The 24,341-nt window shown below is 55.1% G+C and overlaps 1 protein-coding gene across 2 annotated transcripts; it reads left to right on the forward strand.

Moving 5' to 3' along the window:
* The first annotated feature begins 4,000 nt into the window (after window positions 1-4,000).
* LOC100283538 (cyclin delta-2) lies at window positions 4,001-6,673 on the forward strand. Of its 2 annotated transcripts, none has more exons than XM_020540547.3 (6): window positions 4,001-4,557; window positions 4,665-4,751; window positions 4,909-5,007; window positions 5,128-5,332; window positions 5,461-5,576; window positions 5,849-6,673. In XM_020540547.3, the coding sequence occupies exons 1-6, from the start codon at window positions 4,276-4,278 to the stop codon at window positions 6,128-6,130; spliced, it is 1,071 nt and encodes a 356-aa protein (XP_020396136.1). In that variant the 5' UTR covers window positions 4,001-4,275; the 3' UTR covers window positions 6,131-6,673.
* Window positions 6,674-24,341: the final 17,668 nt, after the last annotated feature.

Consider the following 24,341-nt stretch of genomic DNA (forward strand, 5'->3'; position numbering starts at 1 on the left):
CTGCTAGTGGAGAGCCCTATCGTCCGCTGCTTGTTTATTTTTTGTTTTTGTTTTTACCGGCTTGTAATCTTCTCCTCTGACTTTTTGATGCTGCAGCGATGTGATGACAGACAGTGCTGAGCGGTACGTACGTACTACTACACTGGCAGTGAAGCATGGTGCCCGCCGTATGTAACGCATGGCCAGAGACGCGAGACGCGACATCGTCACGGCAACCGATGCGCTGGAACATGCGTAGTTGTACGTCTCATGCTTCCTACTATTTCAAATAGAAAAAAAAGGAACCGAACCATCCGGTAATTGGCATCTAGGCTAGCTAGCCTGTCAACCATCCAAAGGTTATCCCGTCACATGCTGCGTTGTACGTGCTGCAATGTGCATTGCGTAAGGCTATCCGCACTCATTCAACTCTAAATTTCTACCCTAAAAAGAATATTATATCCTTGTCAGCAAAATTCTTTACTCTATACCACAATTCTCCGCAGTCATATTTACTCCATATCTCAACTCTATACCAACTACTATATATTATATTATTTCTTTTTTCATTCTCTACCCTTTCCCACCCAACTACCAGTACAGACGGACTGCCGCACCTGCTGCCTTGCATGCCGCCAACGGAGAGGAGCTACGCCGAGAGGATAGCGCAGCCGCTGGTAGAACGCTACATTTGAAGTTTTGCCATGCCTCGGCGACGGTGCAGTTACGGATACAGTTGACCGCTGCAGTTGAAGAGTAAACGCTATCTCGATACAGTTTTGCGTGGAGCGCGCGACTGCGGGCAGCCTAAGCTACTTGTCGATGAACGTAGCGACCGCCGCGGATGCCCGGCAAGCGGAGTACTGCTGGATGCTATCTATCTGTGTGTTTGGTTGACTGCTGTTCGCATGCAGCTGCACCCGTGGGTCATTAAGGGCCTGTTTGACAACAAAGTTTTTAGATACTACAGTTTTGAAATACTATGGTTTACATTTGTTCATGGCAAAAATACTGTAGTTTTCAAAACCACATTAAAACCATAGTTTTCAAAAATACTAAGAACTGTTTGGCCATGGGCTGTCTCACGTACAATCGTATGCATCACATGGAGCGCTATGGCTACTAAGCCTTTGAAAACTGAAGTCCAAGTGGAGTTTTCAAAACTGTAAAAATACTACGGTTTTAGATAGACCATAGTATTCAAAACTGCGTTTTACCCGGTACAAGCAAACAGATTTTGGCTTCATATACCATAGTATCATCTAATACTATAGTATTCCATCAAAACTGTAAAAATACTAAGATTCCAAACAGGGCCTAAAGTGTTGTTTGTTTGGTTCTCTTCTTTATAGATGCAGGATCGTCAGATGCAGATATTGGCTTCCGGCCAGGCCCACGCCATACGCCCGCATCTCGCGTACGCGCGCGCCCCGGCTGGACACAGTCGGCCGCTACATGCAGCATGCAAAACGAGAATACATTTTTGGATTGTTTTTTTATTATATCTTTTAATTAAAAAGATTTGATCAACTAATTAATTTTATATTAGTGTTTTTAAGACTTTGGTGGACAAAACTAGGCCAATCATACTATATAATATTAGAGATTTATTTATACACTCACGTCTCAGTACAAACAACCAAATAAAGTCGGTGTCTAATCTGCACAAGCATGTACAAACAACCAAACAAAATCGCTTGCATGGACTCATCCTGATTCTAACGATACTGGCTAGACTCATACCGGGCTGGCTAGACTCATACCGCAACCAAACACATGGTATGTGAACGGGCGGGCAGGTGCATGCTAGTGCTAAGCACCGCACTTGCCCCATGCAAAGGAGCTCCACAGGACGCCGACTTTTGCAGCTCTGCCTCCACCGGACCTGCAGCGGCGGCAGGAGTCATGAAGCACACACTTGGCTCGCGCGCCACAGTTTCCATCTCGAGCTCGGTGCGCGAGTACATCGCATGTCCAAGCACGAGCCGTGGTCAGCAGCAATAGCACTGGAGGAGCAGCTAGCCTCTGCCGCGCGCGGCCCGTGACCGTGAGTGGGTGTCGCCGTCGTCCCGGTCCATGCACCACCGATAAACTGACGCGCCCCGGCAAAAGGGCAAAGGCGTTCCTTCGAACAGTCAAGAGCGGCCATTCCGAGAGCTCGGATCTCAACCACACACTGCCTGCCTGCCGTCGTCCGTCGCCATGGACCATTCTCGCGCGCCGAGGCCACCCCCACCCCACCTCCGCTTGCTGTCGTAGCTACTAGCGTGGTCACCCAACTCCGTCCGTCCGTCCATCGTCGTCGGATGATCGGACCAGGCGCGGCTCGTCCTGGGCTCCTGGCCTACGGTTACGTACGCCTCCTTGACCATACCAGAGAGCGAGCGAGAACCGGCCCGATCGAAACAACGCACGGTACGGGCGCACCGGTCGGTCGCTGACGCAGCCTCTCGCAGCGCAGATGGCGTGACCCTCTTCAATACGTACGCCCTACGCCGTGGCACTGGCACCTGGTCCATCGCTCCCTGGGCCACTGGGTACGCGACGGCTGGCACCTGCAGGCGGGCAAGCGCCGGGCCGACACCACCTCACGGGATATGCGCATGCGTGGCCCCATCTGTCGGCCGGTGGGCAGTGAACGGCTGCGGGTCGACCGACGGCGACGACCGGGCAGGGGGGGCTCAGCTGCAGTGGTGAAGTACTGTACTCAAGTGGGAGGTCTCGCGCGTCGCCGGAGCCCGACTGACCGAGCGGCCGAGCGAGCGAGTAGCGCGCCCATCCTGCCCCTAGCCGCGGAACGGGGGACAAAGCCACAAAGGCAAAGGCTGCGCATGTCGCGAGGGGGTGCCGGGTGGGACTTTGGGAGAGTGGGTGGACGCGCGAAATACTACGCCCCCCGAGCCAGCAGCGGGCGCGAGCACTGGAACGCACAGACCAGCAGTGCAAGTAGACTGATGATGATGCAGATGAGCTCTGCTCTGCACCGGTTCGCAGTGCGCGCGGGGGGCCGCGAACAGAACGACACGGAGATGCCGAGCGAGACGAAAGAAAGCTGGTCCACGCTCGTTATCACAAAACGTGAAGTCACCTACCACGTCGTCGGTGATGGTGAGGCCATGCTCGTTATCACAAGCGTGAACGCACCTGCCTGCACGCGCGCAGCTGCAGCGCGTCACGAGTGCATTCATTCCAAACCATTGGACTCACTCCCATGGGGTGGGACTTGTGACATCCCACCCGTATATATTCTTGTTAATAATTGAACAATGATATCACGATCCAGCGGCACTCGGTGTGGTACTGTTTTCCGCCCCTCTCCCTTTCCGAGCAAAGGATCCTTCTTCATTCTGTTGGACCGTCGACTGTACTAGTGTAAAAGTGTACTACGTTTGATTGGTGTTTAAAGAACTGTCGTTTAAAGACCAAAAAAATGTATTTAATTCTCTCTTTCTTATTCGTATCGATGTACATGTGTCTAGAGAGAATATGTCTTATATTGTGGGGATAAGAACAATAGGTGGTTACGTCTTATATTATAGGACGGATGGAGTAATATCTAAATGATAGGTGACGGACTGTTTGTCGTTTAACGCTTAATTAGAAGAAGACAAAACATGGCTACTGAGTATATGTTTGTTTGGTAAGGTTTCTCTTCGATTTCATCTTTAACTTTTTTACAGAAGCCCTACTAAATATTTTGTAGTGGGGGGGGGGGGGGGGGAATAGTTTTTCAACAAAAAAAAGAAAGAAAGAGTCCATGGAATGCCAAATATCCCCTTATCACGAGAGTGGCTGGGTCAAAAGCCAGAAAGAAAAATAAAAAACAAACACAAAGAGCCCTAAAAAACCATGTCATAAAAGCTCTAAAAAGTAGAGCGCCTCATCAAAGTACAGGCTAGAAAAGAAAAACTGAACGAAAGTGAGCAACCATTTTTCTAATCACACCCTCATCCTTCCTTCCCTTCCCGCTACCCTACCCGGCCCCTGTCTCAGGTTTCGCGTACTAATCGCGTCCTAGTCACTTCTTTCCGAAAATGCCCCTGCCTGTTCTGCACGCCGGTTCATACAAAAAGGGCCTCACGGCACACAGCATATTTGCTCTTGCTCACTCGCCCGGTCGCCCCTCCTCTTCCACTCCTCGCTCGCAGTCGCAGCAAGCCGGGAACAACACGAGCAGGGGGAGGGGAAGAAGAGGAGACCTACCATACCATAGATTCGGAGCCAGATACTCAATCAGTATCCTGTACCATTACCACCAGGCGCGCACCAGGTTACCAAAATCTCGTGTGGAGGGAAATGGCGCCCAGCAGCTACGAGGTGGCGGCTTCCATCCTCCTCTGCGCCGAGGACAGCAGCAGCATCCTGGACCTCGAAGCGGAGGCCGAGGAGGAAGCGCTACTGGCGCGGAGCGGGGAGCCCGGCGGCGGCGCGGAGTTCCCCGTGCCGTCCGAGGAATGCGTCGCCGGTTTCCTGGAGTCTGAGGCAGCGCACATGCCGCGGGAGGACTACGCCGAGAGGCTGCGCAGCGGGGGGATGGATCTCCGCGTCCGGACGGACGCCATCGACTGGATTTGGAAGGTGGGCGCTCGGCCGAAGCAGTCTCCCAAGTCTTGTTCCCAACCCATCCACATTCCACCCCTGTTGTTGTCGTGAATAATAATCTGACAGTTTTAGCCTCTCCACAGGTTCACACGTGCTACGGTTTCGGCCCTCTCACTGCCTGCTTGGCCGTCAACTACCTGGACCGCTTCCTCTCGCTCTACCAGCTTCCGGTAAGAATCATCAAAGCCTACGAAGTGATGATGAAGCGGCACTGTTTACTTCTTGGTTCTTGGAATGAAGATGGCCGGCGTTCGGAAACAAGAATCTGCACCATATGTTCCAGTGGTTCAGTGCCGGTAACCATGTGCCTCTCTCGCCATTTTTCAGGAAGGCAAGGCTTGGATGACACAGCTGCTGTCCGTGGCGTGCTTGTCCCTGGCCGCCAAGATGGAGGAGACCTACGTCCCTTCGTCCCTGGACCTGCAGGTGAGCTAGAGAGCAATAATGCAGACGCATAGTACTCCGCCACACGCGTTACAGACGTCCATCTGGCCGGCCCCTGCGACCTTGTTCCCGATCTCACTGTTGCTGGATCCTGTCGGGCAGCAGGCCGGGGACGCGCGGTACGTGTTCGAGGCGAAGACGATCCAGAGGATGGAGCTCCTGGTCCTCAGCACGCTCAAGTGGAGGATGCAAGCGGTCACCCCCTTGTCGTACGTCGACTACTTCCTCCACCGGCTCCGAGGCGGCGCCGCGCCGAGCAGACGCGCCGTCCTCCGATCCGCGGAGCTCATCCTGTGCATCGCCAGAGGTGAGCAACGACCAGGAAGTTCTCAGTTCTCACCCGGCGGGGGTTTTTTTTTTTTACTCATGCAAAACCACACCGGCGCATTCCGTTCCGATCGGTCTGACGGCGTTGCTGCTACGAACGCGTGGCAGGGACGCACTGCTTGGATTTCAGGCCCTCGGAGATCGCCTTGGCCGTCGCCGCCACCGTGGCCGGCGAAGAGCGCGCCGTGGACATCGACAGGGCCTTCACCCACCGTGTACATAAGGTATACGCGTGTACCTGCCTCAGCAGACGTTCTCGCTAGATTTGTCGTCGGATTCGATCGGCTAGCGTCTTTCATCAATGCAGCGCAATGCAGTCCGTTAGCGTTTACCGCATGCAATGCATCGAAGCCGTAGGTTTGCGGCCGTCCTTGACTTGCCTGTGCAGCAACTAGCCACTAGGGCACACCTGCCGAAGCGCGTGTGAGCCGCATTTACAACAGCCACGGCGATTTAATAATGCCTTGTTGCTTTGCGCTGCATACTGCGGCTGCAGGAGAGGGTGTCGCGATGCCTCGAAGCGATCCAGCAGGCCACCGCCACCATGGCCCTGCCGCAGCCGCTGAAAAGTGAAGGCCCGAGCAGCAGCGGCCGCAGGGCCTCGTCTTCCTCGGCCACCGTGCCGCGGAGCCCCACCGGGGTGCTGGACGCTGGCTGCCTGAGCTACAGGAGAGCCGCCGCCGCCGCCGCCTCGCACGCGAGCTCCAGCTGGCGCGACGAGGACGACGACGACTGCCCCCCGGCTGTCTGCAGCAAGAGGAGGAAGATTAGCAGATGATTAAAGCCAATGATGGACGGATGAAAAAGTCAAGCGGTTTTTGATCGCACTGACTGAAGGGTTTGGTTTGCTGTGGGAGCCTCCGACGCCGGATTTCAACCAAAGCGCCTGAAAGGCAAAAAAGAGGCGCAGACAGCCAAAAAAAAGCAGGGCATTTCGGACGTGACGGATCCGGCAGGCACAAAGACGTAGTACGACGCCCGGGAATAAAGACGGCCCGAAACGCATGGTAGAAACGTACTCCGAATTTCGTGAGCTTTTTTTTTTTTTGCAACAGTAGGCACTAGGCAGTCAGCCACCACAAAAGCCCACAACGGCATCGCCAGAAAAAAAAAAGCAAAGGTTTTGCAGGTTGACAAAGCTGAGAGAGACGGGACGAGACGACTGAAATAAAAGGTCCTCGAGACGATGGGGATTGGGCGTAGTTTGCTCTGTTTTGTAATTTTGCGACCAATTTCCGTTTGTAAAAAAAGGAAAAATGTAAAAAGAGAAGAAGAAAAAACAATTCTTGCTCAAAAATTGAAAAAAATTAATAGCGGATAATCAACTAGTACTGGAATCCACCAAGAAGCACGAAAACAAACCAAGAACGTAAGACAGGAACCCAGAAGAGCTGGAAACGGGTTTCTTTTCAAGGGGTCACGAGCTATCAGCGTCAGCAACCATCGGTTTTTCTCGCTATGGAAGTTTGAAACACTAGGACACCACCTCGCTGCCACCGAAACATTTGTTTGACTGCTTGTCTGCAAAGACCATGGGAACCGGATCCGGATAGGGAAAAAAAAGAGGAGAGAGTAATTGAAATACTAAAACAGAGGCGACATCGTCGTCTGGGGAAGCCTCGGGAACACAAGCACAGTTCACAAAAAAAAGTGCTAGTGCCCAGCAGGCGCGCTTGAGAATCTGTCTAGTATTATTAAAACTTGATGGTGTTGATGCGAGCTTATGGCCCTTTCTTTAATTTGTGCTATAGCTATGCCTTGATGAACTGGTTTTCTTTTCCGGTGACGCGCGCGCAGCCATGTTTAGGACTGCTGGGTCTTATATGTGTCTTATAAGTGTTTGGACGGAGGGACGCGGAAGGACGAAGAGGGATGAGATCATTCTAACTTGGCCCGTGTTTGATTTGAAGGTCCAGAATCAGTGTCAACTAATATTCTTTAAAAATAGTAGATGAGGCCGTCCCTCAAAAAATAAGGGACGGATCAGTCCAGAGTTGATCCCGTTCCATTCATCGTTGACACCGAACCAAACACTGTCTTAAGGGCATCACATGCACGTATTTTATGGCTCGTCGGCGTTGCTTAACCCTGCGATCTGCGGTTGCACGTTCCTGCTGACCCCTGTCAAGCCTGGTCCGTCATCGGGCAGATAATTTTTCATATCTTTGGCTTCGCCCACCAAAGCTGCGAACCTGATCGTATCCACTGTGAATGGATGGACCTCAAAGCTATTATTCTCTCGCGTGCATTCCTGTACCGAGATGCGCGACAAGCCGTCCACTTTGGACGGTAAATTCAGGGGCAAATCAACAAGCGAACAAGACATGCACATCCACACAACACAACTGGGACTAGAGATGGCAATGGGTAAATACCCACTGGGTATTACTACCCCATACCCATACCCATGACACAAAAATAACCCTATCGGGTTACCCATATACACTGGTGGGTATGGATTTACCCCCATACCCATACCCATGTGGGTATGGGTCATCCATCGGGTCACCCGTACCCACAAAAATGATACATCTATCGAAATATTATATTATACAAATGTCAAGTATATCCATCTAACTACCATTACAAAATTTCTAGTATCATTTAACCATCTATTCAACACACCAAAGATAATTGGATAAAATAGTGACACTAGGATAGTACTACATAGCACATTATATGTTACACTAAAAGGTTGTTAAATAGTAAAAACGATGGATGACTAAAGTCCAAGTTCATGCTAGGGCTAAGTTTATATTGGGTATTTTATACCCACGGGTTAACGGGTATGGGGGAAGGCGAAACGTTCTAATACCCGTTTACCCATTGGGTGAAGATTTTTGCCCAATAACAGACCCACGGGTAGAATATTTGACCTACATACATACCCTAATAGAGTAAATACTCATCGGGTATCGGATCACGGGTACCCATTGCCATCTCTAACTGGGATTGGGTGCTGCTGCCCGCTTCTGATCGATGGGCCGGGTTTGCCTTTAGCGGCGGCCAGAGAATAAAACCACGCCGCGCCAGCCAGCGCGAAGCAACCTCGCCCCAAGTAACTGTAACTAATGTTTCCTCTCCTCTCCTGCTCCTGCAGGCGCGGCAGTACAATAATCGGGTCGGCCGGCGGCACCGTGACCGTAGTAGCCGCGCGTCTGGCCAAAGGTTCCGCAGATGGGATCTCGCACCGAGACCGGTCGTCGTCGGCGACGCCCACGCCCCCCATAGGATCGCTTTGGACGCGTCGTCCGCGCCGGGCCTGACGGCAACGAGCGCACGACAGGTGGTGGGTCTCGGAACAGGCTTCGGTGTGTAGACTGTGCAATTGCCAGCGCGGTCAAATACCCGGGGGCCAGCACCCAGCAGTATGCCGTATGTGAGGTTCATAATATAGCGAAATGGATGTACAATTGTAATTATACCCTTAATTGGACATGCAATCGTGATTTTGTCTCTGATTTTTCAACTTTATGATTTTATGTTTCTTTTTTGAAAACGAAACTTCCGTTTGCTCCCAAACTAGTGATTAATATATCTATACTATATTTAAATGTGCAGGAGGTGGGGTTCGAACTCATACCTTGATGGAAGAATGGCGGGAGACACTGAGTGAAACTGTATAACCTGTAGAACATCACGCTAAGATGTTTTTAATATTGAATATAAATTGTATATAGGTATATACGTTTTTTAAATAAAAGTAATCGTGTCGGCCCGGGCCAGCACTACGGGCCGAGGCTATAGCCCAAGCACGACACGACGTTTTTGACTCTTGTAAGCATTAGGTCGTTTCTAAGATCACATTGGCGAAATGGACTACATGGTATTTGAGGTTGCTGAATTGGATGAAGCAGCAATGATTTGTCACACTAACAACAAAATGAAAGGTTATTTATTGGTTTTAAACGTTAGTAATTGCTACGAAGTAGCATAATTTTTATGGAGCGCATCCAGTTTTTATTGATGCCTCACTTTAGCAATCACTCCATATTTTGATCTATCTTTTTTATAAGTTTGACTTCATGGGACTTATTTTAGAAACTTGATCTCACAAACTTTCTCTTATTTGGTCTCTGTATGATGGAATTATATCATTTTATAATCTCTGTTCATTCAGTCAATCGTTGTGAACTCTCTTCTAATCGCTCCCTTCATTGGTCGTGTTGTACCAAGACATATTTGCATGGAGTAAACAATAACATCAGTTAGCCAAATCAAAAAATATATTATACAGAGAGCGGAGACAATCAATAAAAAATCTTGAATTTTTTTGATGGATAGTTTACGTGGGTATTGTTGTAAGCCGTCGCAACGCACGGGCAACCGACTAGTGTATATATATATATATATATATATATATATATATATATATATATATATGAAAGAAATGAATAAAAGTTCCAAAGTATCCTCCTTCAATTCTGTATGGTGCAACCTAAACAGTGGTAAAATTACAATTACATAACATAACGAGGAGTAAAATCACAATAAACTGCAAGCACATCTTTTGTCTTTTGCATCATTGTTGACACCCTTTTGGAGTGCCAAACACTCAACAAGAACCGTGGCAGTGCCCTCTGCACAGGGCCAGACGGTCCGTGGCCTGGTGCGAAGCGCGGCGGTGCTCTCTGCATAGGGGCCGGACGGTCCGCGGCCTGGTGCGAGGCTAGGGCTCCTGCCTGACGGCCGGACGGTCCGCGCCCTGGGGCCGGACGGTCTGCGCGTGCGCAGGGGTGGCTGAAGATCGCCGGCGGCGCCTGGATCTCGCTCCCGAGAGGGACCCCGTCGGGGAGGAGAGATCCTAGAAGTTGTCTAGGCTCGGGTCGGCCGACCTAGACTCCTCTAATCGACATAGAGTCGAAGAGAAGCAGAGAATTTGGGGATCAAGAGGCTAAACTAGAACTAGACTAGAACTACTCCTAATTGTACTGAAAATAAATGCGAAATAGAAGTGGTATTGATTCGATTGATGATGTACAAATCGACCGTATACCTCTCTATTTATAGAGGAGGGGGGCTGGACCCTTTACACAACTGATTTCTGAGCTAATTCCGCGAATCTAGCTAACAACCGTAGCACAAAACTCGGAACCCTAATCTGCTCTGCGCACGCGCGGACCGTCCGGCCTCATGGCCGGACTGTCCACACCTCATTTTGGTGCCAAACATATGCCCCCTGCCTTTTGGTGGAGCTGAGCAAACCAAAAGCATCTTAACTCGATGTGATCACATCGGTTTTCTTAAGCATCTTGCCACATACTAGGATGGTACTGCTTGAGGAAACGTCCATTCAAAGCTTTGGGTAAATCCTTGCCTTGTAATGTTTGTAGTAAATAGGCGTTACCAGATACTACCTGTTTTACTTTATAAGGACCCTCCCAGCTTGGCGACCATTTCCCAAACTTCCGGTCTTTACTCCTTAGGGGCAGGATGGTCTTCCACACCAGGTCCCCTACTTGAAATGACTTTGCTTTGACCTTCTTGTTGTAGGCCCTGGCTACCATGATCTTGTCCTTTTCTATTGCTCCCAAAGCTATCACCCTCTTGTCGGTCACCTCATCAATATTATCCATCATTGCATTGTAATAATCAGTGAGAGTTAGATTTTTTTGTCTGGCGAACCTGACAGCATTCAAACTTATTTCCACAGGCAACACTGCTTCCTGCCTATAGACAAGCTCAAAAGGAGACACTTTAGTAGCACTATGTTTAGATATTCTGTGAGCCCATAAAGCTTCAGACAAAATCTTATGCCAATGCTTAGGATTATCAGATATCTTCTTTTTTATCAAGTTAATCAATGTCCTATTACTAGACTCGGCCTGTCCATTGGTCTGAGCATAATATGGAGACGAATTAAGCAACTTAATTCTATATGATTCAGCAAATTCACGTACCTCCTTTGACATAAAAGAAGTCCCTTGATCCGTAGTCAAGGTCTGGGGAATGCCGAATCTATGAATAATATGCTCAGTTATGAACTCAATTACCTCCTTGTGTGTCATGTTCTTCAGAGCAACGACTTCAGTCCATTTGGTAAAGTAGTCAGTGGCAACTAACACTAACCGATGCCCCTTTGATGATGAAGGATGAATTTCCCCAATAAAGTCTAATCCCCATCCTCTGAAAGGCCAAGGCTTGATGATAGGATGTAATTCGGCTGCAGGGACCAACTGTAGGTCGCCGAATTTTTGACGCACTTGGCAACCCTTGTAGTACTTGAAATAATCAGCTATCATATTAGGCCAATAAAAACCAGACCTTCGCAACAACCACTTCATCTTTGGAGCCGATTGATGGGTACCACAAATTCCTTCATGTACTTCGGCCATGGCTAATATAGCATCATCTGGGCCCAAGCACTTAAGCAGGACGTCGTTGACTGTCCGGCGGTAGAGTTCATCACTCATTAAAACATACTTGAAAGCCGTACGCTGAATATTCTTATCTGTCCTGACATTGGGATTTCGTAAATAATTAGTTATGGGCGTCCTCCAATCACTTGCATCAGCTTTATTATCAGCCGAATCGATTAGAAGAACTTTCCTGGTAACCCCGGACGGTCCGGCGTCTTCACGCGGACGGTCCGCGACCTGGGGATTTGGCCCTGCACTGGTTATTAGATTTTTAGTATTGTGAAATTTCCCTCGCTTTATCTGATAACCTGATGCATATTGTGCCAAATTGTTAGCTCTATGATTCTTGTCGGTGTTTCGACCCCGGGGGGTCCCTGGACCGACGAGTAAATTGTCGCTGCGTGTCCCAGCCCAGATGGGTCGGCGCGAGACGGAACACAAGGGGGGAAACAGTAAGGGGAATCGCGGCCTCGTGTTGTCCTGCGCCCAGGGCGGATGCGCTTGCAGTAGGGGGTTACAAGCGTTCGCGAGGGAGAGAGAGAGAGAGAGAGCGAGAGCCTTGTGCGTCGGTCCGTTCTCCCGCGCGGCCACCTTCTCGTACGAGAGCCCTGGACCTTCCTTTTATAGATGTAAGGAGAGGGCCCAGGTGTACAATAGGGGGTGTAGCAATGTGCTAACGTGTCTAGCAAAGGGGAGCCAGAGTCCTATGTACATGCCGTCGTGGCTGTCGGAGAGGTGATGCTGCCCTGTTCATGTGATGTCGTGGCCGTCGGAGGAGCGCTTGAGCCCTGTGGAAGTACAGTTGTCGGGGCTGTTGGATCCTTGCTGACGTCTCCTTGCTTCCGTAAGGGGCTGAGAACCGCTGTCGTCATGGAGCATGCGGGGTGCCATCATTACCTGTTTTACCGGGGCGAGCCAGATGGGACGCCGTTCTTGTTCCTCGTAGCCTGAGCTAGCTAGGGGTAGGGTAATGATGAGCCCCTGTGACATGGTCAGTCCGAGCCCGAGGTTGGGCGAGGCGGTGACTCCTCCGAGGTCGAGGCTGAGTCCGAGCCCTGGGGTCGGGCGAGGCGGAGACCGTCTTCCGGAGTCAAGGTTGAGTCTGAGCCCTGGGGTCGGGCGAGGCGGAGTCCGTCTTCCAAGGTCGAGGTCGAGTTTGAGCCCTAGGGTCGGGCGAGGCGGAGTTCGTCGTCCGAGGTCGAGTCCGAGCCCTGGGGTCGGGCGAGGCGGAGTTCGTCGTTCGAGGTCGAGATTGAGTCTGAGCCCTGGGGTCGGGCGAGGCGGAGTCTGTCGTCCGAGGTCGAGGTTGAGTCCGAGCCCTGGGGACGGGCGAGGCAGAGACCGTCTTCCGAGGTTGAGACGGGGGCTGAGCCCTGGGGTCGGGCGAGGCGGAGCTTCCTATGGCGCCCGAGGCTGGACTTAGCTGCTGTCGGCCTCACTCTGGCGAGTGGCACAGCAGTCGGAGCAGGGCAGGCGGCGCTGTTTTCCTGTCAGGTCAGTCAGTGGAGCGGCGAAGTGATTGCGGTCACTTCGGCCTTATCGACTGAGGAGCGTGCGTCAGGATAAGGTGTCAGGCGATCCTTGCATTGAATGCTCCTGCGATACGGTCGGTTGGCGTGGCGATCTGGCCAAGGTTGCTTCTCCGCGAAGCCTGCCCGAGCTGGGCCTCGGGCGAGTCGAAGGTGCGCCCGTTGCTTGAGGAGACCCTCGGGCGAGGCGTGAATCTTCCTAGGTCGGCTATCTTTGCCTAAGGCTGGGCTCGGGCGAGGCGAGATCGTGTCCCTTGAGTGGACGGAGCCTTGACCGGAATCGCGCCCATCAGGCCTTTGCAACTTTGTGCTGATGGGGGTTACCAGCTGAGATTAGGAGTCTTGGGGGTACCCCTAATTATGGTCCCCGACAGTAGCCCCCGAGCCTCGAAGGGAGTGTTAGTACTCGCTTGGAGGCTTTTGTCGCACTTTTTTGCAAGGGGACCGGCCTTTCTCGGTTGCATTTCATTCCGGTGGGTGCGCGCGAGCGCACCCGCCGGGTGTAGCCCCCGAGGCCTCGGAGGAGTGGTTTGACTCCTTCGAGGTCTTAATGCCTTTCGTGATGCCTCGGTCGGTCTGGTTGTTCCCTCATGCGAACTGGTCATTGCCCGGGTGCATAGTCAGGTTCCAAGTTCTCGGGCTGGTATGTTGACGCTGTCAACGGTTTGGCCGGAGCCCTGATCAGTAGTGGGCGCGGATCAGTAGTGGGCGCGGAGCCCGAGTGGCCTGAGGCGGCTGTCGAACCCTTCCGAGGGGCCAGCCTTCGAACCTCTGACCAGTAGTGGGCGTGGAGCCCGAGTGCTCTGAGGCGGTTGTCGAACCCTTCCGAGGGGCCAGCCTTCAAACCTCTGATCAGTAGGAGGGCTCGGGGCCCGCTTCCTTCACGGAGAAGGATCCCTTTCGGAGTATCCCCTCTCCCGGTCCCTATAGCAAGAGAGAGAAAGGGGAAGAGGAAAAGGATACGAAATTGAACGACGTGGCACACCTTTTTTGACGCGGTCATTATGGCGGAGGTGAAGCGTCGCCCGCCTCGCCTGCCAAAGGCGTCGCCTGTCCTGCCGCGGAGTTAATGCGACGGGACGAGTGGTTGGCGGGGCAGCCGTTGTGCATGCGCGAGCCGTTCAAGGAACGGAACACGGTCGCGTCGTCTTCACGCCGTGGGAGAGGGCTCCCCTGCTGCTCCAGGAGGGGACGTGAGCCTGCAGACGATTTGACTGCTGCTTCCGCCCGCCTGCCGCCACCATTACTGCCGGCCCACTTTTGGCCATATCGACCGTCGCGCCTTCTCCCGCGGCGGACTGACCCGTGACCGATGTGCTCGGTTGGCACTGTTGGGCCATGCACAGGGTTGCCTCGAGTCACGACACCGGTTCCGCAGTCGAGAAGGCGCGGTACTGGTGCAAGTGGCGGTGCAGTTTCTTGTACGTAGTAACCGGCGCGCCGGTTACATGACGTGTGGGCCTGGACCTCCATGCTGGACGCGTCGAAGTCGAAAGGGTGCGCCCCCTTGGTGCGGTTGCATGCCACCTGCATGGCGGTCCGCCCTTTCGCCCGCTGGTCTGGGCAAAAGTGGAGGAGTGCTTGTAACCGCTGGGCAGTTACGCGCTCCGCGCGTGGCGGTTTTGCTCCTTCTGTCCTAGGCCAGCTTGCATGACGCGTGGGACCCAGCCCCCGTGTCGTAGGGGGAGGACTTTGGAGCGTGTTGGTGAAGCCTTAGTCCGCGACGGCTGAGGACGCAAGTGGGGAGAGTCGCCTTTAAAAAGGGGGCGACCCCCTTGGATGGCAGCCATGCCTTCGCACTCCCCTCATGCATCGTGTCCTTCCACCTTCCGAGCCCCCAAATGGGGAGCGCCCGCGTTGCTTTCGTCTTTCTGTCGTTGTTGGAGGAGCGCAACTTCGTGGAAGTTGGTACCTTTCAGCCATCGCTCGGCTTCAAGGATTTTCATCAGGCAACCCAGCTGCATCCCCTCGCCGATGGTCACCCAAGACGGTGACCACCGGTTTGATGGTGGGGAGAAGCAAGCCGGGCTGCGGCCTCTGCCCCGCCCTCAGCTTCAAGGATCTTCATCATCCTTGCTGGGGCGAAGGCCGGGCTGAGCCGGGGCCTGCCTTCGCGTGGGCCGACGTCCCGCTTCTTCCTCCAGCTTCTGGGGGTGGAAACCATCCTCCAGCTCTGCGGAGGAGGCGCCCTCCAGCCATGCCGGGAAGGCGAACTGTTGCTGCCCAGCCAGGGTGCAACATTCCGTCCTTTGTCCGGACGACAGTGGGCAGCCGCACTGGGGGGTCTCCCAACACGTCGTACGCCGCGAGGGCGGCGCTCGTGTTCTGGGACGGTCCCATTCTTGTTTTCGTGGCGAGGACGGGAGTGAGGACCTGCTGGTGCGCTTTGGGGCGGCCGGCGCCCGCTGGTGCGGTGTTGGTGGGCAGGTGGACGCCGCCGTCGGTGCTGAGGTGGTGGCAGCTGGAGAAAGCTTCTCCGCCGACGAGACCGTCAGCGCCACCCGCGGATCGACCTCCGGCTCTTTGGCTTTAATGTCTGGTTCTCGTCCCTCGAGTGGGGACGCGAACGAGAGCCTTCCGACGGCAGCGTCCGTCCCGGGACCATCGCTGCTGCTGCAGAGGTCGCTGGCGAGTCACCAGGAGTTTGTCGTCCCGCAGGCTCTCCGATGTGGAGGTTGTTCATACCCGCGGGAGCGGAACTGGAGTTCCGTTTGTAATGGCACTTTGAGTGCTGGTGTCTGTTCATTGTGGCTGTCGGGGCCTGAACATCTATGTATTTGTGTGTAAAGCCGTGTTTTTTCCTCATTTCGAGCATTAGGACTCGCCTGTCGGCTAGCTGAACCGCTTAACCAAGTGTGAGTTGCCCTGTGTGGAAGGTGACGAGTGAGGTATCCGTATCCCGGAGGCGTAGGAGTCCCTCGGCTCAGTCGGCCTTGCCGCCCAAGGCTTCTCTTGCTTAGTTAAAGAAACCCTCGGCCGCTCTGCGATGAGCTGGAGCCGGAGGCAGCGGTGTCAGCATGGACAGAGGCGGAGTTGGCTCGAAAAGAAGACTTTGTCGGCCCAGGAGCAGGGAACCTCCCAGGCTGAGGAGGCATAGCAGCGGCGGACGGAGCCTGGCCGGGTCGTCCACTGGCGGGACCAACGCCGGAGTCGGGCTGCCGAGGCCATGAGCCTGGCCGGTGTCCCCGGGGGACGGCTGGCTGAGGCTACGGAGCGGCCGGTCCGGCCGTCTGCTTGGGCCGGGTTCCTGGAGGAGGTCCTGGCGGTGATGGCTCAGGCGTGGTGCTAACATCTTCCTTCGAGGTGGAGATCCTCTGACCGTGTTGTCGTCCGAGGCCGGACCGGATTCCGCCGAAGGTGGAGTCGATGCCGAGGGTGCTGCTGCTCCCCCTATTGATGTCTGAACCTGCAGGAACAGTTTATCTGTAGTGTGCGTATGTTTTTTGCGGCCGCCGAGGCCCAAACATACCGTCGTCGTGTTGTAAAGCTGCGTTTCTTTTCCCCTTGTTCCGAGTATCAGGACTTGTTCGTCTGTAGCAGAATCGTTTATCCGGGCTAGAGTTACTTTTCACAGAAGGTGATGAGTGAGGTATCCGTATCCCGAAGGCGTAGGAGTCCCTCGGCTCGGTCGGTCTTGCCGCTTACGTGTACTCTTACTCGTCCGTAGGATTCTGTTATCGATATAGTCGAGAAGGCACGAAAAATCGTTTCGGCAGAAAAGTTCTCGAGCGTTAAGACTTGTTCGGTCAGCGGAACCGCTTATCCGAGCGTGAGTTACTTATCGCAGAAGGTGATGAGTGAGGTATCCGTATCCCGGAGGCGTAGGAGTCCCTCGGCTCAGTCGACCTTGCCGCTTACGTGTACTCCGTCGTTTTCAGGATCCCACTATCGAAGTAGTCGAAAAGCATGAAAGATGTTCTGGCAGAAAGACTTTTTTCGAGGAAAATTTTGACGCAGAGGGGGTTCCCCCCTTCTAGCCCCCGAGGGAGGGTTGGGCTTTGCCGAGGCAAGGCTGACCCTTCCTTGATGGTTATACTTTATTTGTGTATGTAAACGAGGTATATGAACGACTTGAAAACATCTTAAGTGTAGAAGCGACGTAGCTGTCGGATGTTCCAAGCGTTGCTGTAGACCTCGCCTTGACTGTTGGCCAGCTTGTATGTTCCAGGCTTCAAAATCTTGGTGATGTTGAACGACCCTTCCCAGGGAGGTGTGAGCTTGTGGCGCCCTCGGGCGTCTTGTCGTAGCCGAAGCACCAAGTCGCCCACCTGGAGGTCTCGGGACCGAACCCCTCGGGCGTGGTAGCGTCGCAGGGACTGCTAATACCTTGCCGAGTGTAGTAAGACCATGTCCCGAGCCTCTTCCAGCTGGTCCAGTGAGTCTTCTCGGTTGGTCCGGTTGCTTCGGTCGTCGTACGCCCTCGTCCTCGGGGATCCGTATTCTAAGTCTATGGGCAAGATAGCCTCGGCCCCATAGACTAGAAAGAACGGCGTGAAGCCCGTGGCTCGGCTTGGCGTCATTCTCAGACTCCAGACCACCGAGGGGAGTTCCTTCATCCATCGCCTACCGAACTTGTTGAGGTCGTTGTAGATCCTCGGCTTGAGTCCCTGTAGAATCATGCCGTTGGCACGCTCTACCTGCCCATTCGTCATGGGGTGAGCTATGGCGGCCCAGTCCACCCGGATGTGGTGGTCCTCGCAGAAGTCCAGGAACCTTCTGCCAGTGAACTGGGTGCCGTTGTTAGTGATGATGGAGTTCGGGACCCCGAAGCGATGGATGATGTTGGTGAAGAATGCCACCGCCTGTTCGGACCTGATGCTGTTTAGGGGTCTGACCTCGATCCACTTGGAGAATTTGTCGATAGCGACCAGCAGGTGCGTGTAGCCCCCGGGTGCCTTCTGCAAGGGACCGACGAGGTCCAGACCCCACACAGCAAACGACCAGGTGATGGGTATTATTTGCAGGGCCTGAGCGGGTAGGTGCGTCTGCCTTGCGTAGAATTGACACCCTTTGCAGGTGCGTACAATCCTAGTGGCATCGGCCACCGCGGTTGGCCAGTAGAAACCCTATCGGAAGGCGTTTCCAACAAGGGCCCGAGGTGCCGCGTGGTGACCGCAAGCCCCCGAGTGTATTTCTTGTAATAACTCCTGACCTTCGGTGATGGATATGCATCGCTGGAGGATGCCTGAGGGGCTGCGGTGGTAGAGCTCCTTTTCGTCACCCAGCAAGACGAACGACTTGGCGCAACGCGCTAGTCGCCGAGCTTCGGCTCTGTCGAGGGGTAGCTCTCCTCGGTGGAGATATTGCAGGTACGGGGTCTGCCAGTTTCGATTAGGCGTGACCCCATTCCGCTCTTCCTCGATGCGCAGTGCCTCACCCTTGGGGGCCGAGGGTGCCTCGGGCTGAGCCGAGGGCACCTCGGGCAGGGCTGAGACCTTCTTGGGCTCGGGCGTGTCGTCGGTCTTGATGGAGGGTTGATGTAGGTCTCGGGAGAAGATGTCCGGAGGAACCATCGTCTGCCTCGAGGCTATCTTAGCCAGCTCGTCCGCGGTCTCGTTGTATCGTCGAGCGATGTGGTTGAGCTCGAGCCCGTAGAACTTGTCCTCCAGGCGCCGAACCTCATTGCAGTAGGCTTCCATCTTCGGGTCGCGACAGTGGGAGTTCTTCATGACTTGGTCGATGACAAGCTACGAGTCACCATGAGCGTCGAGGCGCTGGACCCCTAGCTCGATGGCGATGCGCAACCCGTTAACCAGAGCCTCGTACTCGGCCACGTTGTTGGACGCCGGGAAATGGAGGCGCAACACGTAGCGGAGGTGCTTCCCGAGGGGCGAGATGAAGAGCAGGCCCGCGCCCGCTCCTGTCTTCATCAGCGACCCGTCGAAAAACATGGTCCAGAGTTCCGGTTGGATCGGAGCTGCTGGAAGCTGGGTGTCGACCCATTCAGCCATAAAGTCTGCCAAGACTTGGGACTTGATGGCCTTCCGAGGGGCGAACGAGATTGTATCGCCCATGATCTCCATCGCCCACTTTGCAATCCTACCCAAGGCCTCTCGGCACTGGATGATCTCCCCCAGGGGGAAGGATGACACCACAGTCACCGGATGAGACTCGAAGTAGTGTCGCAACTTTCGTCGCGCCATAATTACCACGTATAGTAGCTTTTGGATTTGTGGGTAGCGGATTTTGGTCTCGGACAGTACTTCACTGATGAAGTAGACCGGCCTCTGGACGGGCAATACGTGCCCCTCTTCTCGTCTCTCGACCACGATCGCGACGCTGACCACCTGAGTGGTAGCGGCGACGTAGATCAAGAGGGCTGCTCCGGCAGCGGGGGCACCAAGATGGGCACGCTTGTAAGGAGCACATTTAGGTTCCCGAGGGCTTCTTCGGCCTTGGGGGTCCAAGTGAAGCGCTCGGTCTTCCTTAAGAGGCGGTACAGAGGTAAGCCTCTTTCGCCGAGGCGCGAGATGAAACGGCTCAGAGCCGCAAGGCATCCCATGACCCTCTATACTCCTTTCAAGTCCTTGATGGGCCCCATGTTGGTGATGGCCGCGATTTTCTCCGGGTTGGCCTCGATGCCCCGCTCGGAGACGATGAACCCCAGGAGCATGCCTCGGGGCATTCCGAAGACACACTTCTCGGGATTGAGTTTTACGCCTTTCGCCTTGAGACACTTGAATGTCGTTTCGAGGTCGGAGAGGAGGTCGGAGGCTTTCCTCGTCTTGACTACGATGTCATCGACGTAAGCCTCGACCGTTCGACCAATGCGCTCTCCGAACACGTGGTTCATGCACCTTTGGTTTGTCGCACCCGCATTCCTCAAACCGAATGGCATAGTAATGTAGCAGTACATGCCAAAAGGTGTGATGAAAGAAGTCGCGAGCTGGTCGGACTCTTTCATCCTGATTTGGTGATACCCTGAGTAGGCATCAAGGAAAGACAAGGTTTCGCACCCAGCAGTGGAATCCACGATTTGATCGATGCGAGGCAGAGGGCAGGGAACTTTCGGACATGCTTTGTTTAGACCAGTGTAGTCTACACACATCCGCCATTTCCCGCCTTTCTTTCTCACAAGCACAGGGTTGGCTAGCCATTCGGGATGGAATACCTCTTTGATGAACCCTGCAGCCATCAGCTTGTGGATCTCCTTGCCTATGGCTCTGCGCTTTTCTTCGTCGATTCGGCGCAGAGGCTGCTTCACGGGTCGGGCTCCAGCTCGGATATCCAACGAGTGCTCAGCGACTTCCCTCGGTATGCCAGGCATGTCCGAGGGACTCCACGCAAAAACCTCGTCGTTTGCGCGGAGAAAGTCGACGAGCACTGCTTCCTATTTGGGGTCGAGCTCGGAGCCGATCCGGACTTGCTTGGAGGCGTCGTTGCTGGGGTCGAGAGGGACGGATTTAACCGCCTCTGCTGGCTCGAAGTTGCCGACGTGGCGCTTCGCATCTGGCGCCTCCTTGGAGAGGCTCTCCAGGTCGGCGATGAGGGCCTCGGATTCGGCGAGGGCCTCGGCGTACTCCACGCACTCCACGTCGCATTCGTATGCGTGTCGGTACGTGGAGCCGACGGTGATGACCCCGTTGGGGCCCAGCATCTTGAGCTTGAGGTAGGTGTAGTTGGGGATGGCCATGAACTTGGCGTAGCATGGTCTCCTCAGCACTGTGTGGTAGGTTCCTCGGAACCCGACCACCTCGAACGTGAGGGTTTCCTTTCGGAAGTTGTAGGGAGTCCCGAAGCAGACGGGCAGATCGAGCTACCCAAGGGGTTGGACGCGTTTCCCGGGGATGATCCCGTGAAAAGGCACCGCGCCGGACCGGATCGAGGACAGACCGATCTGCAGGAGCCTGAGGGTCTCGGCGTAGATGATGTTGAGGCTGTTGCCTCCGTCCATGAGGACCTTGGTAAGCCTGACGTTGCGAATGATGGGATCGACAACGAGCGGGTACTTTCCCGGGCTCGACACGCGGTCGGGGTGTTCGCCCTAGTCGAAGGTGATGGGCTTGTCGGACCAGTCTAGGTAGACTGGCGCCGCCACCTTCAACGAGCAAACCTCTCGGCGCTCTTGCTTGCGGTGTCGAGCCGAGGCGTTCGCCACTTGCCCACCGTAGATCATGAAGCAGTCGTGGACCTCGGGGAATTCCTCTGCCTTGTGATCCTCCTTCTTGTTGTTGTTGTGGGCTCTGCCACCTTCCGTCGGGGGCCCGACCTTGTGGAAGTAGCGTCGAAGCATGACGCACTCCTCAAGGGTGTGCTTGATGGGACCCTGATGATAGGGGCACGATCCTTGAGCATCTTGTCGAATAGGTTGGCGCCTCCGGGAGGCTTCCGAGGATTCCTGTGCTCGGCGACGGCGACAAGGTCTGCGTCAGCGGCGTCGCGTTTCGCTTGCGACTTCTTCTTGCCCTTCTTCCTCGCGCCGCGCTGAGCGGACGCCTCAGTGACGTCTTCCGGCTGGTGCCCCTGAGGCTGCTTGTCCTTCCAAAAGATGGCCTCGACCGCCTCCTGACCAGAGGCGAACTTGGTGGCGATGTCCATCAGTTCGCTCGCCCTTGTGGGAGTCTTGCGACCCAGCTTGCTCACCAGGTCGCGGTAAGTGGTGCCGACGAGGAACGCGCCGATGACATCCGAGTCGGTGATGTTGGGCAGCTCGATGCGCTGCTTCGAAAATCGCCGGATGTAGTCCCGGAGGGATTCTCCCAGCTGCTGGCGGCAACTTCGGAGATCCCAAGAGTTCCCAGGGCGCACGTATGTTCCCTGGAAGTTGCCGGCGAAGGCTTTGACCAGGTCATCCCAGTTGGAGATCTGCGCAGGTGGCAGATGCTCCAGCCAGGCTCGGGCGGTGTCGGAGAGGAACAGGGGGAGGTTGCGGATGATGAGGTTGTCATCGTCCATTCCACCCAGCTGGTAGGCCAGCCGGTAATCCGCGAGCTTCCGGCCTTGTCTCCCCGAGTACTCGGTGATGGTAGTCGGGGTTCGGAACCGGGTCGGGAACGGCGCCCGTCGTATGGCCCGGCTGAAAGCTTGCGGACCGGGTGGTTCGGGCGAGGGGCTCCGATCCTCCCCGCCGTCGTAGCGTGCCCCACGCCTGGGGTGGTAGCCTCGGCACACCTTCTTGTCGAGGTGGGCTCGACGGTCGCGGCGGTGGTGCTCGTTGCCGAGGTGACCCGGGGCCGCAGGCGCTGTGTTTCGCGTGCGCCCGGTGTGGACCGAGGCTTCCCGCATGAATCGGGAAGTCGCGGCGCGATGCTCCGGGGGGTACCCTTGCCTTCGGGAGGCAGAGCTTTCGGCTCGTCGGACCGCGGCATCCTCCAGGAGATTCTTGAGCTCTCCCTGGATACGCCGGCCCTCAGTGGTGGATGGTTCCGGCATCGCTCGGAGTAGTATTGCTGCTGCAGCCAGGTTCTGGCTGACCCACTGGAAGCTGGCGGCAGCCTTGCCCTAGCATCGTCGGCGATGCGGTGCTGGATGTCCTGGGCCAGATGACGCGCTTCTCCGGCTGGTGCTCGGCCTGCCCACTCCTGCTCGATATTTTGCTGAAGCTGCACAAGTTGTCCTGCTTCCTCGTCGAGCCTGGCCTGCATCTCGCGGATTTGCTCAAGCTGTGCGTCCTGACCCCCCGCAGGGACTGGGACCACAACTAGCTCTCGAAGGATGTCAACGCGAGGCGCAGGCCTAGGGGATCGCCGTCCTCCGGCATACCAAGGCGGTTGCCTTCGTCGAGACCCCCTAGATCGACGTGGAAACATTCGTGACTTGGGCCACAGTCCTCGTCGTCAAGGCTGTGGCCATCATCGGAGCAATCAGAGAGGCAGTAGTCACATGCGGTCATGAAGTCCCGCATGGCACTGGGGTCACCGAGCCCGGAGAAATCCCAACCAGAGTCGGGCTCGTCATCTTCCTCGGAACCCGGGGGCCCGTAGGTCGAGACGACCGTCAGTCGGTCCTAGGTTGACCACATATGGTACCCCAGAAGGTTTGGATATGCCTTTATGAAAGCGTCCACCGAAGCGGGATCGCTCGGTGGGTCGAAGCTGAATCTAAAAGGCACAGGATGAAAAACGGACGGTACCTCTTGATCGACGGATGGTGACGAAGTCACGTCGGGGACGGACTGCACCATTATGTCAGGTACGAGGCTAACGCCCAGCAAGTCCTTCGCGAGCTTGCTGGCGTTGTCCGTCTGCTTGGGGTTGGCTTGTTGCGGGGAAACGACGCTCGTCTTTGTCTCAGACGCGAGGTCAACGCCCGACGTGTCCCCCGTTGGGGCGCCGGCGCCGTCGACTCGCTCGACAGCCGACGAGGTGCCGCCTCCTGCTTGGCCATGCCTGCCCTGCCTCCTCCTCCGTTGGCGGGGAAGGTGACGGTATAGACCCGGATGTTGCTCTTCCGCCACGCGAGGAAGATGTCGTTGATTCCGCCGCCGGCGGGCGGGCTGACGGCCACCATTGTCGTTGTCGCGCGGTGGAGGAAGGAGTATCATGTCGTAGCTGCCGTCGAGGGACATGAACTCAAGACTCCTGAAACGGAGCATCGTCCCGGGTTGGAGAGGTTGCTGGAGACTACCCATTTGGAGCTTGACGGGAAGCTGTTCGTCAACACGCAGCAGGCCCCTACCTGGCGCGCCAACTGTCGGCGTTTCGACCCCGGGGGGTCCCTGGACCGATGAGTAAACTGTCGCTGCGTGTCCCAGCCCAGATGGGTCGGCGCGAGATGGAACACAAGGGGGAAACAGTAAGGGGAATCACGGCCTCGTGTTGTCCTGCGCCTAGGGCGAATGCGCTTGCAGTAGGGGGTTTCAAGCGTTCGCGAGGGAGAGAGAGAGAGCGAGAGCCTTGTGCGTCGACCCGTTCTCTCGCGTGGCCACCTTCTCGTTCGAGAGCCCTGGACCTTCCTTTTATAGATGTAAGGAGAGGGCCCAGGTGTACAATGGGGGGTGTAGCAATGTGCTAACGTGTCTAGCAAAGGGGAGCCAGAGTCCTATGTACATGCCGTCGTGGCTGTCGGAGAGGTGTTGCTGCCCTGTTCATGTGATGTCGTGGCCGTCGGAGGAGCGCTTGAGCCCTGTGGAAGTACAGCTGTCGGGGCTGTTGGATCCTTG

The sequence above is a fragment of the Zea mays genome, chromosome 7 (genome assembly GCF_902167145.1).
Source record: "Zea mays cultivar B73 chromosome 7, Zm-B73-REFERENCE-NAM-5.0, whole genome shotgun sequence".
NCBI classification, from domain to species: Eukaryota; Viridiplantae; Streptophyta; class Magnoliopsida; order Poales; family Poaceae; genus Zea; species Zea mays.

Coding starts and splice junctions, on each gene's coding strand:
- LOC100283538 (XM_020540547.3), top strand. CDS start 4,276: ATGGCGCCCAGCAGCTACGAGGTGGCGGCTTCCATCCTCCTCTGCGCC. Junction 4,752..4,908: donor TCTCGCTCTACCAGCTTCCG/GTAAGAATCATC, acceptor GCCATTTTTCAG/GAAGGCAAGGCTTGGATGAC. Junction 5,008..5,127: donor CTTCGTCCCTGGACCTGCAG/GTGAGCTAGAGA, acceptor CCTGTCGGGCAG/CAGGCCGGGGACGCGCGGTA.